The sequence below is a fragment of the Enhydra lutris genome, unplaced genomic scaffold (genome assembly GCF_002288905.1).
Source record: "Enhydra lutris kenyoni isolate GAN:26980312 unplaced genomic scaffold, ASM228890v2 scaffoldscaffold23, whole genome shotgun sequence".
Taxonomy (NCBI): Eukaryota; Metazoa; Chordata; class Mammalia; order Carnivora; family Mustelidae; genus Enhydra; species Enhydra lutris.
Window position 1 is genome coordinate 28623373 of NW_019154107.1, and position 16634 is coordinate 28640006.

The window sequence follows — 16634 nt, forward strand, 5'->3', positions numbered from 1 at the left end:
GCAAACGAGCAGAGCACTTGAGGCCACACAAGCGAGGTGTTGGAGAGGGGTGACTGAGAGTAGGGAGGATAAGCGAGCCCCTGTTGAGGAGGAAAGGGAGTGCGAAGGGGACAGGTAAGCCACCAGGTGAGGCTTTCAGGTTAGCTTTTGAAAGCGGAGCAAGAGAGGGTACAGCTAAGGTTAGGGCGGGGACGTCGAGGTGAAGAATGAGAGAGGAGGGATGAACAAGAGAGCAAGGGAGAGGTGAAAAAAGGTAGGGGCAAAACGGGTACTTACACCCTGGATGTTATCAGGAAACATGGAAGGGCTGGGAAAGTTTCTGTCAATGCCCGGCCCCTCCCTCACCGGTGACCTGAAAGGCCTTTTCTCCCACGGGAGAAGCGCTTTATTTCCTCCCCCGGCGTTGGGGGGAGGCAGTTTTCTCTGGCCGAGCAAGCCCTCTTTGACTGGGGACATATCCCAAACATCTTCAGGGTCTACAGTAGATCCAGCGGAGCCCTTCTGCACATCCTGGGAACTACCTAAGAGCTGGAATGTGGGAAATCCGTTTTTCTTTGTGTTCCTGCTTAGACCAACCCATAAAACAGCCTTAGGACAGTACCACAGGGCGAAGCCCTCCCAAGAGCAGAGGAGCGATCCAGCCCACCTCCCCCTTGACTCAGTATACATTACATGCTTCATAATTGCCTCACTGCATCTACAAATAGCCAGTCGCTTCTGAGTCTAGAACATTTATCAAATAGTGAGCTTCCTTGCTTCATCTACAAATGGCCAGTCACTTCTGATTCTATAACATTTATTAAATAGTGGGTTTCCACACATGGCTTTTTTAAATAATCCAGGCAGGGGGAGAAGGAAGAGGAGGACATAGTTGGAGCTCCCCTCCCACCAATACATAAGTATTTACATTTCAGCAACTGGACAATCCTGGCTCAGAAGGAGGCAGCAAGAATCCAAAAAAGATGGAGGGGGGGCCCAGGAGAACAAACAACTAGACTTGACTTCCCCCACCCCATCCCAAAAAACCATCCACCCCATCCTAGCGGACTCTGGTGGTGTCCATCTCCCATTTCCCAAATCATGGAAGTAGGGTTCTCCTCACCAGAATAAGAGCACTTGGGATAACAGAGTAGGGTCCCCTCACCAAAAAAATAAAAAAAATAAAAAATAAAAAAAATTAAAAAATAAAATAAAATAGTAATAATAATAAAAATAATTAAAAAAAAGTCCTGGGATAACAATAGGGCATTACCTCCCCCAGAATCAGCAACCCTGGGCTGAGGTAGGCAAGCAGCTTGACTGAATATAGGACCCTGGGCTAGGGGAAAGGGTCCTTTTGCTAAAATAAGAGCTGCTGGGGCATTGGAAGGAAAGCACCCTTGCCCAAGTGAGAGCATTTGAACTAAGTGTGTGTGGTGGCAGCAGGAGGTGCCAGTGTAGGGGTTACAACTCATCAGAATAAGAGTCCTGGGGCTCAGAATGGAAGGAACCTCAACCAAATAAACACCCTTAGCAAAATGAGAAATAAGGAAGTTCCCCCCGCCCTCCAGAATAAGAGACCATAAGTTCTGGGAGGAAGGCTCCTTAGCAGAATTGGGATGGGGAGTGGGCAGACTTGGTTTATGTCTCCTGACCCCTGATCCCCAATCTCTGACCCTAACAACACTGGATTTTTAATGACCTGTATAACCAGGTCAACAGATGTCCATCTATCCCTGTGGCATGCCATGGGACGGCTATTCCAACTAGCGGGGGCCTGGCTAGGACTAGGGCAGCAGGGACCAGGCCAAAGGGGTGGGCCCCCCCTTGGGGGCATTGAGGGGTGCATCCTCAGCTGGTGTCTGCATCCAGGGGTCCAGCAGTATCTCCTCCAGTGAGGGTCGGGCAGAGGGTTTGGGGGCCAGGCACCGGCGGATTAGGGCACAGCAGTCTGTGGATCAGAAGCACACAGATTAGTGGTCAGGTGGGGACACTAGGCCCTGGGAAGGATGGAGTCCACTGAGCTAGGACTGGTGAAGGCCTCACCTGGGGACACATGGGCAGGGAAGTGGAGCTCAGCCTCCAGAATCTCCTGGTCTCTCTCGAAGGGAATGTCCCCACATACCATGTCATAGAGGAGGATACCCAGTGACCAGACAGTGGCTGGGAGTGCGTGATACTGGTGACGAGAGATCCACTCGGGGGGGCTGTACACCCTTGTCCCTGCACACAAGCCAGAGATTAGACCACTCCCCGATAATGCCCCTCCCCTGCGAAAGTATGGTCCCCTCACCAGAATTAAGAGAACACACTACGGGAGCACGGTCCCCTAACTGGAAGAGTTCTTTAAATATAACAGCAGAGTCTCATCATCAGGAAAAGAACAATTAAGGTAACAGCAGAATGGCCTCAACAGAATAGAAGCCCTTAAAAGTAAGAGTACGATCCCTTTACCAGACAGAAAAGGAGCACTCAGGATAATAATATAATCCCTCACCAGGTCTGGGCACTGTCATTAGATGGACTTTAGAAGAGGACAAGGCTTGAGAGCCCCCAATATTAAAACTCAAGAACGTTATAAAGGTGTGATATAGATCAAGGAGCACGGGGTACCCCAGCACTAGAGGTCAAAGATCAAGGGACCATAAAGATAAAAGATTAACCCCCCCCCATTAAGATTTAGTGAAGACTTACCATCAAAATCAGTATAGGGTTCATCATGAAGCAGGGCACCGGAGCCAAAATCAATGAGTTTGGCACAGCCCCGGCGGAGATCCATCAGGATGTTCTCATCCTTGATGTCACGATGGACAACTCCACGGGCGTGGCAGTGGCGAACAGCTGCCACTACCTGGGCAAACAGGCAGCGGCTTCGGCCCTCACCTAATGGGCCCTGCTCTGTGATGTAGTCAAAGAGATCCTGGGCAGGCAACGGCCGTTCGAGGACGAGCATGAAGCCTTCTGGTGTCTCAAACCAGTCAAGCAGGCGGATCACGCCAGGGTGCCCACCGCCTGCACCCACCTTCCATAGCAATGCCACTTCCAGTGGGCATGTGGCTGAGTCTGACTGTGGGGGGAAGGGGAGAGAAAAGAGAACACAGACATCAAGCCAGTAGCTCTGAGGCTGACTTCTTGCCTGAACTTAAATCATAGCCCCTCAGCCTCCAGACTGTGTCCTTCAGCAGCCCACTTCCCTCCCTGAGCCTCAGTTTCCCTGTGTTAAGGGCTCAAATACAGCCACTAGAAAGGTCGTTTGAGCCAAAAGCCCATGCACATCTGGCACATTATAGGAACTGAGTAAATATTTCAGTAAATGAAAGTCATTTTTTTAAAAAAGGCCTTCTTGGGGCATCTGGGTGGCTCAGTCAGTTGAGCTCAGCTCAGGTCATGATCTCATGGATCATGGGATCGAGTCCCACGTCGGGCTCCATGCTCAGCCCAGTGAGAGTCTGCTTGAAATGCTCTCTCCCTCTCCCTCTGCCCCTCTCCTCACTCTGGTGTGCACGTGCATGCACGCTGTCTCTGAAATGAACAAACAAAATATGTTTTTTTAAAAAGGCTTTCTGGGGCGCCTGGGTGGCTCAGTGGGTTGAGCCGCTGCCTTCGGCTCAGGTCATGATCCCAGGTCCTGGGTTCGAGCCCCGCATCGGGCTTTCTGCTCGACACGAAGCCTGCTTCCTCCTCTCTCTCTGCCTGCCTCTCTGCCTACTTGTGATTTCTCTCTGTCAAATAAATAAATAAAATCTTTAAAAAAAAAAATAAAAAGGCTTTCTGCTGAAGAAGCAACTGATGAACACTATTATGTAATAGTCTATCTTTTGTTCACTGGCATATGAGAAGAGATTAGAACAGTGCCTTACATACAGTGGGCGCTCAATAGATGTTTGTTAAATAGTTGAAAGCACTTGATAGTACAGTCTGGCACAGAGTTAGCTCACAAAAATACTATTATTGTATAATGGTTTGTCTGTTTTGTTCACTGACTATAACAGTGCCTGGTAAGGAACAGGGTAGGGTTTAATACTTATTTATTAAATAGGTAAAAGCAATTAGTAGAAAAGAACCCTGCAAAAAATAAGCTCTCAGTAAATGTAATATTTTGTCAAATGCCTAAAATTGTGCCTGGCACATAGTAGGTCCTCAATATACATTTGTTAAGTAGGTAAAAGTGATTAATTGCAAAGGAACAAAGTAAGAACTCAATAATACTATCATGTGATGTTTTGTCACTGTCATTGAACATCTAGAGCTGGGTTGAACGCAAGTACTTAGTGGGACTGGGAACACAGTAAACTTTGATGATGAAGCAAAACCTGAGACACATAGTCAGTGCTCAATAAAAGGCGTAAGTGCTAGGCCACAAAAGCCGCCCTACGCCAGAAGCCCGGTGAGGGCATACGGACAGCCAGAATCAACAGCCAGAATCAGCCTTCCTGCCTGAGGTGGGGCCCTCTCCCGGCCAGTACGCTGACTAGCACAGCCGCAGACAGGTTTTCTCACGGTGATGAAACTTTCGCTACTGCGCAGGCGCACCTTCTCCCTCCAGGTCCCACAATCTGCGCAGGCGCAGTCTCCCCCAGTGTCCGCCAGGGGGCGCTCCCACCCCTAGAACTTGCCCAGACCCGCCCTGTTGTCCGTTAGCGTTCTAACGGCCCAAGAGAAGCAGCCACCGTCACCATGGCAACCAGTGACCTATGCCCCTCTTTCCCCACCAGCATGCCCTGCGGGCAGCCCCTGAGCCTGTGTTTGGAGGGAGGAGGAGAAAGGAGGGTTGGAGGGGGAGAATCCAGGGCCCAAAGCGAGCTGGGGTGAATCAGAACTGTATGGAGGTGTGGATGTCACCAGAGGGGAGTAAACACAGGCTGGTTGGAGTATTCTCTTCACCGTTACAGGGCCCAGGGAATCATACAAGCCCTAGAAAGGCAAGGGGTTGCTGAGTCCCATCTTCAGAGATGGCGTCGCCAGGTCAGCGACTCCAGAGATACTCACCAAGGGTGACCAGCCCAGCACGCGATTCCGGGGGATCACTTTGATGGCCACCTGGAGAGGGGGGCTGAGGTGAGGGGGCCACCAGATGACCCTTTGACACCCCCCAATCTTGACCCTCACTCTAGTCTTTCGGGTACCAACCTCGCTACACCACAACCCAAAATGAGCTGGAGCTTCTCCCCTGCTCTCCAAGTCCCCAGAACTGAGTTTATCTCTCCCATCATCCTTGGCCCTGGGTTCTCTCTTCTCAGGCTTCAGGACCCCTCACTCCAGATCCTGGGCTCTTAATTTCCTAATACCCCAAGCCCTCAATCTTAGCATCCAGCTCCAAGACCCTCCAATTTTTTAGTGGGTTCCTCGTCCTAAGGACTCCACACTGGACATCTGCCCTCGAAATCCCCCAAATCTCAGCTCTGGGTCTCTCTACCTTCCCACACAGATACACATCCCCTGGATCCCTGGGTCTAGAGTCCTCACGACCCCCCAATCCTCAGTCTCACTCCTTGGACCTCCAGCATCCCTGCCCTGAAACCCCCTCTCCCCCACATACCCACCTGGATCGCCACACACACAAACAAGCGCGCGCACGTGCGCGCGCTCGGGCACCCCCACCAACCCGGATCCTGGTCCTCATGACCCTACCACGCACACATTGTCGGCTCATCCCCTGGTCAATCTGGTCAATGAGCATCCCAGCCTCGGGACTCCCACCCGCCACACACACACCACACATGCACGCATGCACGCACGCACGCACACACACCACCCCTGACCCACCCAAGACCCTCGTGGTTGATACCTGGAGTCGGTCTGTGACGCGATGTCCTGCGAAGACGGTACCAAAGCCCCCCTTACCAAGGAGGGGGCCGAGTCGGTACTCGGCCTCGAACGCTTCGCGATCCTTGCCTCCTACGCAGGCGGAGGCGAGGAAGTCAGGGTGGCTGCGTGCTGAGCCCTGCCGCGACCCTTTCCCCCTCCCCCCGCACCGCCCTCAACCACTTCAGCCCGCTCGGCCTAGTCGCGGTAGGGGAGCCTCGCTCACCTGGCGGCGGCGTGGGGGTCACGGGGGCCACGGGGAGCCCTTGCAGAGGCTTAGTCAACATGGAGGTGGTGCTGCGCAGATTGAGCCCGCTGAGCCCGCAGGGCGTGGATGCCCGGGGTAGCGAGGCTGGGGAGCCAGGACTTGGGGGCGCCAGGGTGGAAGGCAAAGAAGCTGATGGCCCAAAAGCGCCCGCAAAACAGCGCAACGTTAAGATTCGACGCGCGCGCCAGCCCCAACGCTACTGAGCCGGGGCACGCGCCTCCCGAGAGAGTCGCCCCGGGCGACAGCCCCGCCCACTTGGCTTTGATCAATCCGGACGCGGCACCTGCTGTACCCCAGCCAATAGGAGCCAGTCCTAATTTGCATACCACCCTCAACGTTTCAAGTACCCCCTTATGCAAATGCATGCCCGGATCTTCCGCGGGGGCCGGGCCTGCATGCAAATGTGGGGGGCGCGCGCAAAGAGGAAACCGGTTCTGGGAATCCCTTTGCAGCAACCGCATTTGTTTTGGTTGTTGCGCGGGGTTGTTTTTATATATGTGTGTGTATGTGTATATATAGATATAAACTTAAAAAAATAACTGCACCGCCTCCTTTCCTAGGAAGTTGGTTTGCAGCCGCTGCTTCGAGATTAGCGCGGAGATAATGCCACGCCGGGCTTCTAAGAATCTGGGCCTGTGGCTACCCAGGACCTTGTCTCCAAAGAGTGCTCCTCACCCAGGACCAGAGCCCTCTAAGCGGCTAGAGGCCTCTGCCCCAAAACTGAAGCCAAGAATCCTGGAAGAACCTGTCCAGCTTCCAGGGATGGGTAAACCCCCCTACTACCGCAGGAGACGCGCTGGTCAAAGACAGCGTTCCCACACCCTGAGGCGGAGGGCTGCGGGGTGTTTTGGAGCCCTTAACCTGGACAGACCTGGCTAGGTCTGGCCGCGAGCCCAGTCAGCACATCTAGAATCTGGAATGGCAGAGGGAAGTGGAGCTCGGGTGGGGGTGGGGTGCTAGCGAGCCAGAATGATGGTAGAGACAGGGACGGAAAGAACTCAGACAGGTGGTAAAATACCCTCAGTCACAAATTTGGGAAAAACAAAATTTGGGAAAAATAGTCGATCCTCATGCTGGAGAAAGAGATGCATTCAAGACACGCAGAAGTACCATGTGATATACACAAAACCCATAGTCAGACGCATTCATGTAAACTTGTCCTAGACACACATGCAGACATCTACTGTCACAGAGCCTGACATCCACCATCAGGCAGGCATGCTGCCAGTTATGTCCCGGAATGACACCCAGTGAAACAGTGTTAAGGAAAGACAGGCACTCCAGAGATTCACATGGACCGACGCTGCCATGTGACAATGACACAGAAATGTCTAGTCAGACACACCACCAGAACTTGTCACAAAGATACTGGCACCATCAGACATGCACCGTCAGGGGAAGACTTGTACTGTCCCAGAAATGAGAGACCTTGAGTCTGTCACGGGAAGACACACAGATGCTCCAGACACACAAGTACTTCTCCAAAGGCAGACATACTTATTCGACAGAGCCACATAGATAGGCAGCGTCACAAAAACAGACGTGGACACACACCCGCAAACATGCAGTGTTGTCACTGAAACTGTCCAGAAATAGATACCCAGACCCTGTCACAGGAATACAAACGGACATCCACCCCATCAGAAAGAAACTGCAGATGCGCTGTCACAGACCCACGCAGACATGCACTTGTCTCAGAAACAGACATAAACTGTCAGAGATAGAGTCCCACACTCAGTCACCATCTGACACACCTGGAAACAAGCCCTCATCACACACACTAGACATTGCGAGGTGCATGTGAAGACTTGAACTCACCAAATGCGTGCATGCACACGCGCACACACACACACACACACACGCACACACACACACCCAAAAAGCAGATACACACATGTACTCTCCCTCATTCATCCAGTATTTATTAGGGGGCTACTATAAGCCTACCAGGTCCCAGCAAGGGTGCAGATATTAGAGATAACACAAATTAAGTCAGGCATCACAGCCCTTGCCCAGGAAGTGAATCACGGAGTTATTGGGGAAGGAGTAAAGATGTATCTGTGGATAGAGGTGAGAATATGGATGAGGTCACACAGGGCTTCTCAGAAGGTGACACTCTACCTATCTTGAAGGACAAGGTTGGGGGCTCAGGATGGGGAAGGGCAAATTCCAGGCAGAAGCCAGTGAAATTAGACAGGGTGGCAAGAAGGCAGGGGGGTAAATGGTGTAAAAACTTCAAAATGAGGTAAATAAATACTAATTGGTAACCTCTGGGCTCTCAGAATATGCCAGGCACCATGCCATCAGACATTATTATATGCTGACCATGTGCATTCTCTCTCAATGCTCACAACCAGAGAGAACGTGAGGTAGTAGACATTAATCACTCCTACCATACACATGGTGGGACCCCTGAAACTCAGCCTGTGATTTGACCAAGATCACAAAACTATAAAAAGCCAGGGTGGGCTCCCAAGCAACTCTCCAACATGTGCATGCTTGACCAATGTGGATTCCACAGGCACCCCACAAGATGGCCACCCAGCCAGCCATGCCTTTGGCGGCAGAGCTGGACATGCATCCTTCCACAGGGGCCCCGCTAGTGAGGCACAGCAAAACACACTCTTGACAAGACCTGGGGGTCAGCCATCCTTCTCTGCCTTGGCTTTACGCCAAGGAAAGGCAGGGGCATGGGTGTCAGAGGACTGGGAACATGAAAAAGAAAGGGTTTAACCATCCCTTAGTTAAACCAGGGAGGCCCCTCCAGTTGATTTCACTGAGCTTATGTTGATACGAAGCATCGTGTGCCTTCCCAAAGCATTTCCGCATCAAGGAGCACAAGGAAAGAGCAAACATACATAGGGAAGGAGGCAGGCAGAAAAGCTGCAAGTTCAGTTCCAGCCCTCAAGCTCCTAGTTCTCTGCTCCCACCACACCCCAGGACACAGGGTGGGCAGGCTACGTGTGCAAGTAAGATGGAGTTTTCTTGGTGGGAACAGGTCCAGAAGTTGGTTTAGTAAGAATGAATCAAATATGAACAAACTGGGCCCACAGACATACCCTACTGGAGAGCATGCAGCCCTCAGAGATCAAGCCAAGGCCTATGCCATCACCGCCTCTGCCCAGAGGCCCACCCACCCCATGCCCCACACAGAACAGAGGCGCTCAGGGGAAACTGACATTTGGTTTTATTGTGCCAAGGACATTACAGATGGTGGATCTTGTCAACACCTGCAGGGCACGGGTGCCCCATCTGCTGAGGCTGTTCCTACTCCCCACACTCAAATCCTGGGTGGCAGCAGCCTCGATCCTCAAAGGTGCCCCCACCCCAAGATTCCAGAGACTGGTGGCAGTGGCAGTGGTGTGGAAGCAGTAGGAATGCTGCGAGGCCAGAGTCTCATTGTCCAAAGCCCACGGGACACCTGCCCCTGCCCCAGCTTGTACTCTAGACCCTGCCCACCTCCACAGAGTTGAAGGCTAGAGATGGCAACCACATCTTTGTGCCCCCTCTGTGCCCCGTGGCCTGCCTGCTCCCAAACCAGAGAGATGCCGCCTTCACAGAGCCAATGCTATTGTCTACATCATTTTGGATTGGTTGAGTTTATAAGATAAAAGTACATTTTAATAAAGAAAAAATTCAACATTGAAGGCTCAGACATTCTTGGGGTACTGGGAAGGGGAATTCCCACTTCTTCCTTCCACCTCCCCAGTATCATTGTGGAGGTGGGGTGACAAGTATTTCTGATCTTGGAAGGAATGGGGGGCAAGGATACTTTCCTCTGTCTGAATGTCTCTCCTCGGGGGCTGCCTGGCTGCCAGTTGGTTTGTCTGTGTGCCTCTTGCCTACCTTCGGCACCCTTGCCCAAGTCCCCTGTGGAATGCAGGGATGGTGCTGTGCAGGGGGCAACAGGGCACGTCAGCTGGCGAAGAGACGGGTGATGGTGGTGGTGGCAGCGATGAGAGGGGGCGCAGGGGTGGGCCAGCCAGAGGGAAGTGGGGAGGAGCAGAAGGAGGGGAAAAAGGGAAGAAGGCAAGAGGGAAGAAAGCCAAAGAAGGTGGGGCGGCACCGGAGGGCAGGAGTGGTGGGGGTTGGGAGATGGTCTCCAGTCTCTGGGTCTCCATCAACTCTTGTCTGGGGGTGGATCTCTGTGCACTTTGTTTTTCTTCATACTGTCTAGGTATTCCTGTTGGGATACTGCCAGCACCGATGCTAGGATCTCATCATCATCCCAGTCGTTCAGACCTGCTGGGCAAGACGAAGAGGAAAAGGATGATGGGGCACTCCCAGCGCACCTTCTCCTCAGCCTTTGCTGATCCCGGCTCCAGAGAGATCCCATCCAGGCCCCTCTTTCTCTACAGAGAGGGCTCCCCTGGGCCTATGAAATCCCACGCAAATCTCCTCTGGACACATCACTTCGGCTTGAAAAACTCCCTTTTCCTGTGGAGAGGGCCAGAGGCTCTAGAAGCCCCCTCTCAGGACTTGCTGCTTCTTCCATCTCTCCCCAGCTCCCAGCTGGCCCCTGGCCCCTAGATAGAGGAGGCTTACCAAAGGCAGAGGGGGACATCTGCTGAATGAGGGCCCGGCACTCCAGAGCAGGGTAGAGGGACACGAGGGGGGAAGTAGCCCGGTCGGCCCCTGCTGAGAACTGGCTGCTTGTACCTGGGGCAGAGGGACAGTCAGAGGCAGGGTGCCCACAACCTAGGCAGCACCTCCTAACCCCAGCATGCTTCCCTGTCACCAAGTCACTGACCTGGTGCACAGGGTGAAGGAGGTTTGGCAAGAGCTAAGACAGTGCCTGGGGAAGGGGGCTTGATGCCCAGCTCGGCGTGCAGCTCAGGGTGCTCGGGCGAAGAGGCTGAACTCCGCTGCCGCGGGGACCGGCTGGTCCACTCCTCCAGGCCACTGGAGGCTGCTGCTGTGGCAGAACTGCATGTGGCACTGGCTTTCCGGGGCTGCAGTGCAGGAGGAGGAGGAGGTAAGGACCGATGCCAGGCGTGAGCTTCCTCTGCCCCATCCCAAAGGGCTGGCTCGCTCCTGGCATGCTGGCTGTGATACAGTTTCTACGTAGGCCACCATCATTCCTAGTCACACAGCAGACTGCAGGATGAAGGCCAGCTCCTTAATGCCCCCCTCACATCATTACAGCCAATCTGGCAGGAAACCTGTACCTCCACCTTCAAAACACGTTCAGACTCTATGCCCTTTCCTCATTCCTCCCAAGCCAGCACTGCCAGCCACCGTCACTGGGACTTCTCTAGTAGCTTGCACCTCACCGGTTCCCTGCTTCTCCCCCTAACGCCCTAGACTCCATGCTGCACTCAGCAATAACAGGGATCCTGGCCCTCCTCTGCTCACCACCCTCCCAAAGGCTTCTGCCTCAGCCACAGTAAAAGCCAAAGTTCTCAGCACAGCCCACAAGCCCCTTCTGGATCCGGCACCACCCCCCCTCTGAATACTGCATTCTGCTCAGACACACTGGCCTCTGGGCCACTCCCAGATCACACCAGGGATGCACTCTCCCTCAGGGCTTTGCTCTGGCTGGCCTTCCGCCTGGCCTGGCCCATGCACTTAGCTAACTGCCTCACCTCCTGCAAGCTTTTGCTCACATCTCAACTGCTCTGAGGCCTACCCTGAACATACTCTCTTATCCTGTGAACTCTCAGCTCCCTCTCAGCCGTACTCATTCCCTTCACTCTGCTCTACGTGTTTCAACTGTCCTACCTCTCAACTCATCTATTCATTATGTTCACTGTTTCTTTTGTTCGACTCTGCAAAAATGTAAGCACCACAAGGACAGGGATCTGGGCTTGCCCAGCTCATCAATGTACCCTCACACACTGAGAACAGTGTCTGGCACAGACCTGCAATTAATAGTTGTTGTAGAAATTACTCAACTCTTGCCAACATCTACAACCACTCTAAACTCCTTGTGATTCTTCAAATGCCTGGCTGCTCTGCCCCATCCCTGCCCTAAAAATCCAATCTTCCTGTGCGAAGACTGACCAGAGACCCCATGTCCAGTGGTCTCCCAGCCAGGGTCATGGGCCTCACTGATATATCTGTCTGCCTCAGTAGACAGGGGATCACGGAGAGTGGAATAGTCCAGACCTAATTTTACATCCTCAGCACAGAGCCTGACATATAAAGAAATTCAACAAAAGCTTCTCTCTCTGGAACTATCCATCAATCCCACACGTCACCACCAGTGGCTGGCCTCCCTCACTCCTTAAGAGTTTGTTCTACAAAGGTGTTGAGAGTTCTAAGGCACAATGCCAAGACTAAGGCCAAGATGTGGTACAGAATGAGCTGAGAGCTTCCTTCTCTTCCAGATGTCAAAACTGCTTAATTTCTTCTTTCTGTACAGGAGCAGAACATGTGAAGTAAGGGGTTCCTGGCCAGGCCTCACCTGAGCCGAGGACTCACCTGGCTGGGGCCGCGGACCTGGCGGGCCTGTTTCTCCTGATCCCGCAGCCACTGCAGGTAAGATTCTCGAGCCACCTGCTCCTCAATGGCCTCATTTGTGGCCTCCCAGTCTGTGGCCCGCTTCTTGTCTTCCAGCATTTGCTGTTCAATCCATGACTCCTCTGATGTTTTTATGGCATTCTTCATCAGGGACTGCTCTGCAAACTGCAAGGCAGGGAGGAACAGGGATGTGGGGTGACACTCTGAACTCTGGCCAGGAGCCAGAACTGGCTCAGGATTGTAGGCCTACAGGCCCAGAAAAGAGGAGACAGGAAAGCAGGTACTCTTACAAGGACCCCCAAGCAGGCCGCCTTTTCCTCAAGAATTGGAGGAAGGCTGGCTTCGGTACTGGGACTTGTCATTCCAAACTCCTATACTCAGAAGCCCTGCTCCCAACCCCAAGACACCTTGAGTGAAGTACTATGTCTGGGGCAGCCGGGTGCTGGAATTTAAAGATGCCTCATCCAGCGATGACTCATTTCATAATGTTGAGACCTTCCTCACCTATGCCCAGATGGGACAAGGAGAAAAGATCACCTGAGAAGTTAGCTGAGTGTGCACAGGGTGAAGGGAGTATTTGGACATTTAAGGCGACAAGGGGATGGTATCATCATGGGAAAGGGTGTTATGAATTGTGGGACATTGTAAGAGAGTGCTTTTTGTCAGGTGGAGAGACACAACAGCATTTAAAAAAATGAAGTAGGGGCACCTGGGTGGCTCAGTGGGTTAAAGCCTCTGCCTTTGGCTCAGGTCATGATCACAGGGTCCTGGGATCGAGCCCCACATCGGGCTCTCTGCTCAGCGGGGAGCCTGCTTCTCTCCCTCTCCTCCTCTGCCTGCCTCTCTGCTTACTTGTGATCTCTGTATGTCAAATAAATAAATAAATAAAAATCTTAAAAAAAAATTAAAAAACGAAGTGATAAAAAAATACCAGAGCATATTCTAGGCATTAAGTATTGCTCAGTGAAACGCTAATATTATTTTAGTGTAAATACATATACTACACCCAATGTGTGCATTAAGTTATGATGGAAAATGTAATTTTTTACCTATGTATAATAGTCCAGAAAGCATGTAAAACTCTATGTTAGAACAAGCCAATTTAGAAATGGGCAAAAAGTCTATAAACACACAATTTCCTCAAAGAAGATATACAGATGGCAAATAAGCACATGAGAAGATGCTCAACACCATTTGCCATCAGAAAATTGCAAATTAAAACTGATGAGGTACCTTATCAGTTGGAGATATCAGCTAAGAACTGTAGCTTCACAGAGATACGGATGGTTACATAAGAAATATTTCTAGATAAATGTATACACGGGTTAGTATACACAGATCTATCTCCTTGCTCTGTCAGCTGAAAGGGCCTAGAAGCAAGGACACCCCAGTAGTAAGGAGCTCAGTCAGCACCCAGATCTTGGTTTCTAATAACATATTCCAATAAAAGGAACCAGAGGTCTTTGGGAAAATGGCTGGTTCTAGGACTGGGGCAAGAAATATACAAGATTAACTGGTAGCACCTCATAGTGCCAGAAAGTAAGAAAGTGCTGCAAAATGAAACACAATAAACAAACCAAAACAAAACAAAACCAAACAAGAAAAAAACAACCCACCACTACCATGATGGGGATATGTCAACGTGAGGCAGGAACCAACTGAGAGCACTCCTGACAGCCAAAACTGGAACAATGTAAGCATCAAAATAAATATAGTACTGGATTATAACTCAAAATATAAAAGAAATACCCTTGAGTCCATAGTGATATAAATAAATGGGGGACAAGAGACAAATCTCCCTTGTAGATGAATTCTACATCATTTACATAGATACTCTACCCTTAAGAAGATGGAGCATAACCTCTGCTTCTACAGTGTGGGCTGTGCATAATGACTTCTTTCAAACAGAACAGTATGGAAAAAGGAATGGGGGGAGAGAGTAATTTTACAATGGAGAAAATCTGGCAAACACTACTTCTGCCAGGGGTCGAGGTCAACATCAACAGTCATAAATCATGGTCCCAGTACATATCGCTGATATGATGTGAAGAGACTGGTACTTTACCACTGTGATCTTCCTCCCTAAAACCCATAACCCCAGTCTAATCATGAGAAAAACTTCGGACAAATTTCAAAAGAGAAACATCCTACAATATACCTGACCAGTACTCCTCAATACTGTCAAGGTCATCAAAAACATCAAAGTGTGAGAAACCATCACAGACAAGGGAGCCTAAAGAGACAGGATGACTTCAGTTAATAATAATGTATCATTATTGGTTCATATATTGTAACAAATGTATCACAGTCATCCAATGTTAATAAAAATGAAACTGTGCAAGGGGGAGGAGGACACATGGGAACTCTACCTTCTCAATTTTTTTGTAAATTTAAAACCGTTCTAAATAATTAAGTCTACAAACAAACAAATAAAAACTCCTTAAGGCATTCACAGGTTTTTTAATTAAAAAAAAAAAAAAGAAAAAAAGAAAAATGAGTAGGGCTGGGGCGCCGGGGTGGCTCAGTCAGTTAAGCATCTGCTTTCAGCTCAGGCCATGATCCCAGGGTCCTGGGATCAAGCCCCACACTGGGGTCCCTGCTCAGTGGGGGGCCTGCTTTGCCCTCTCCCTCTGCCCCTCCCCCTGCTTGTGCTTGCTCTCTGTCAAATGAATAAATATGATCTTAAAAAAAAAGAGAAAGAAGTGAGTGGGGTACCTGGGTGGCACAGTCGGTTAAGCTTCCGACTCTTGATTTTGGCTCAGGTCATGATCTCAGAGTTGAGAGATCGAACCCCAGGTTGGGCTGTGCGCTCAGCGCGGAGTCTGCTTGAGATTCTTGCTCCCACTCCCTCTCCCTCCACCCCTCCAATAGTGCTCTCAAATACATAAATCTTAAAAAAAAATCTTAAATCTTAAAAAAAATCTTGGGTGCCTGGGTGGCTCAATTAGTTAAACAACTGCCTTCGGCTTGGGTCATGATCCTAGAGTCCCAGGATCGAGTCCCCCATCAGACTCCCCGCTCAGCAGGGAGTCTGCTTCTCCCTCTGACCCTCTCCCCTCTCATGGTATCTCTCACTCTATCTCTCAAATAAATAAAATCTTTAAAAAATAAAAAATATATGGTTTCACTTATTTGTGGAGCATAACAAATAGCATGGAGGACAAGGGGAGATGGAGAGGAGAAGGGAGTTGAGGGAAACTGGATCATGGGGGAGGTGAACCATGAGATACTATGGACTCTGAAAAACAATCTGAGGGTTTTGAAGGGGCGGGGGGTGGGAGGTTGGGGGAACCAGGTGGTGGGTATTAGAGAGGGCACAGATTGCATGGAGCACTGGGTGTTGTGCAAAAACAAGGAATACTGTCATGCTGAAAATAAATAAATAAATAAATAAATAAAATAAAAAATAGAACTTAAAAAAAGTCTTAAAACCTTAAAAAAAAAGGAATCGAGTGATCAGACCACAAAAAGTCATGGGTGAATATCAAATCTAAATATGTGTTGTTATGTGAAAGAAGCCACTCTGAAAAAACCCACATACTGTTATGATTCCAATTCCATGACATTCCAGAAAAGGCAAAACTAGAATCTATAAACAGATCAAAGATAAAAACAAGGAAATTCAGAGAAACTGTCAGAACGAAGAAGAGCCACGACAAGAGACATGACAACTAAATGTAGTAAGGTGTCCTGGATGGGATTCTGGAACAGATAAGATCACTAGGGAATGACTGAGGTCATGGTCTTCAGTTAATGTATCAATACTGGTTTACTAATTGTGACAAATGTTCTATGCTGATGTTCGTAACAGTGGGGAATACGAAAATAATCTAACTCAATAATGCTGTAAATCTAAAACTGTTCTGTTATAAATTAATAAAAGTTTACTTATAAAACAAAATTAAGGGGCACCTGGGTGGCTCAGCGGGTTAAGCCTCTGCCTTCGGCTTAGGTCATGATCTCAGGGTCCTGGGATTGAGCCCTGCATCAGACTCTCTGCTCAGTGGGGAGCCTGCTTCCCCCCCCCACCCGCCTGCTGCTCTGCCTACTTGTGATCTGTCAAATAAATAAACAAAATCTTTAAAAAAAAAAAACAAACAAAATTAAAAAAAAAAAACAA

General features: G+C 50.2%; 2 protein-coding genes across 5 annotated transcripts in view; both read right to left on the reverse strand.

Moving 5' to 3' along the window:
• Positions 1-1202: 1202 nt before the first annotated feature.
• LOC111150449 (Pim-2 proto-oncogene, serine/threonine kinase) lies at positions 1203-6165 on the reverse strand. Its single transcript, XM_022507918.1, has 6 exons — positions 6011-6165; positions 5768-5877; positions 4969-5019; positions 2674-3046; positions 2026-2202; positions 1203-1930 (listed from the first exon to the last, which is right to left on the reverse strand). The coding sequence occupies exons 1-6, from the start codon at positions 6069-6071 to the stop codon at positions 1767-1769; spliced, it is 936 nt and encodes a 311-aa protein (XP_022363626.1). The 5' UTR covers positions 6072-6165; the 3' UTR covers positions 1203-1766.
• Positions 6166-9221: 3056 nt separating this feature from the next.
• The window catches only part of LOC111150454 (OTU deubiquitinase 5), a 28645-nt gene continuing 21232 nt past the window's right edge, over positions 9222-16634 (reverse strand). For 2 of the 4 annotated variants that reach the window (XM_022507925.1, XM_022507922.1), the window contains exons 6-9: positions 12476-12679; positions 10803-11004; positions 10598-10711; positions 9222-10297 (exon numbers count right to left, since the gene is read on the reverse strand). In XM_022507925.1, the coding sequence (XP_022363633.1) occupies positions 10173-10297; positions 10598-10711; positions 10803-11004; positions 12476-12679 (645 nt within the window). In that variant the 3' untranslated portion in view covers positions 9222-10172. The remainder of the gene's footprint in view (positions 10298-10597; positions 10712-10802; positions 11005-12475; positions 12680-16634) is intronic. The other 2 variants (XM_022507926.1, XM_022507923.1) reach the window with 1 other exon arrangement.

Excerpts from the sequence above, each read along its gene's own strand:
- LOC111150449 (XM_022507918.1), bottom strand. The coding sequence starts at position 6,071 with ATGTTGACTAAGCCTCTGCAAGGGCTCCCCGTGGCCCCCGTGACCCCC. Across the intron at positions 5,020-5,767 it reads GCGTCACAGACCGACTCCAG|GTGGCCATCAAAGTGATCCC; the intron begins GTATCAACCACG and ends CCCCCTCTCCAG. Across the intron at positions 3,047-4,968 it reads TGCTGGGCTGGTCACCCTTG|TCAGACTCAGCCACATGCCC; the intron begins GTGAGTATCTCT and ends TTCCCCCCACAG.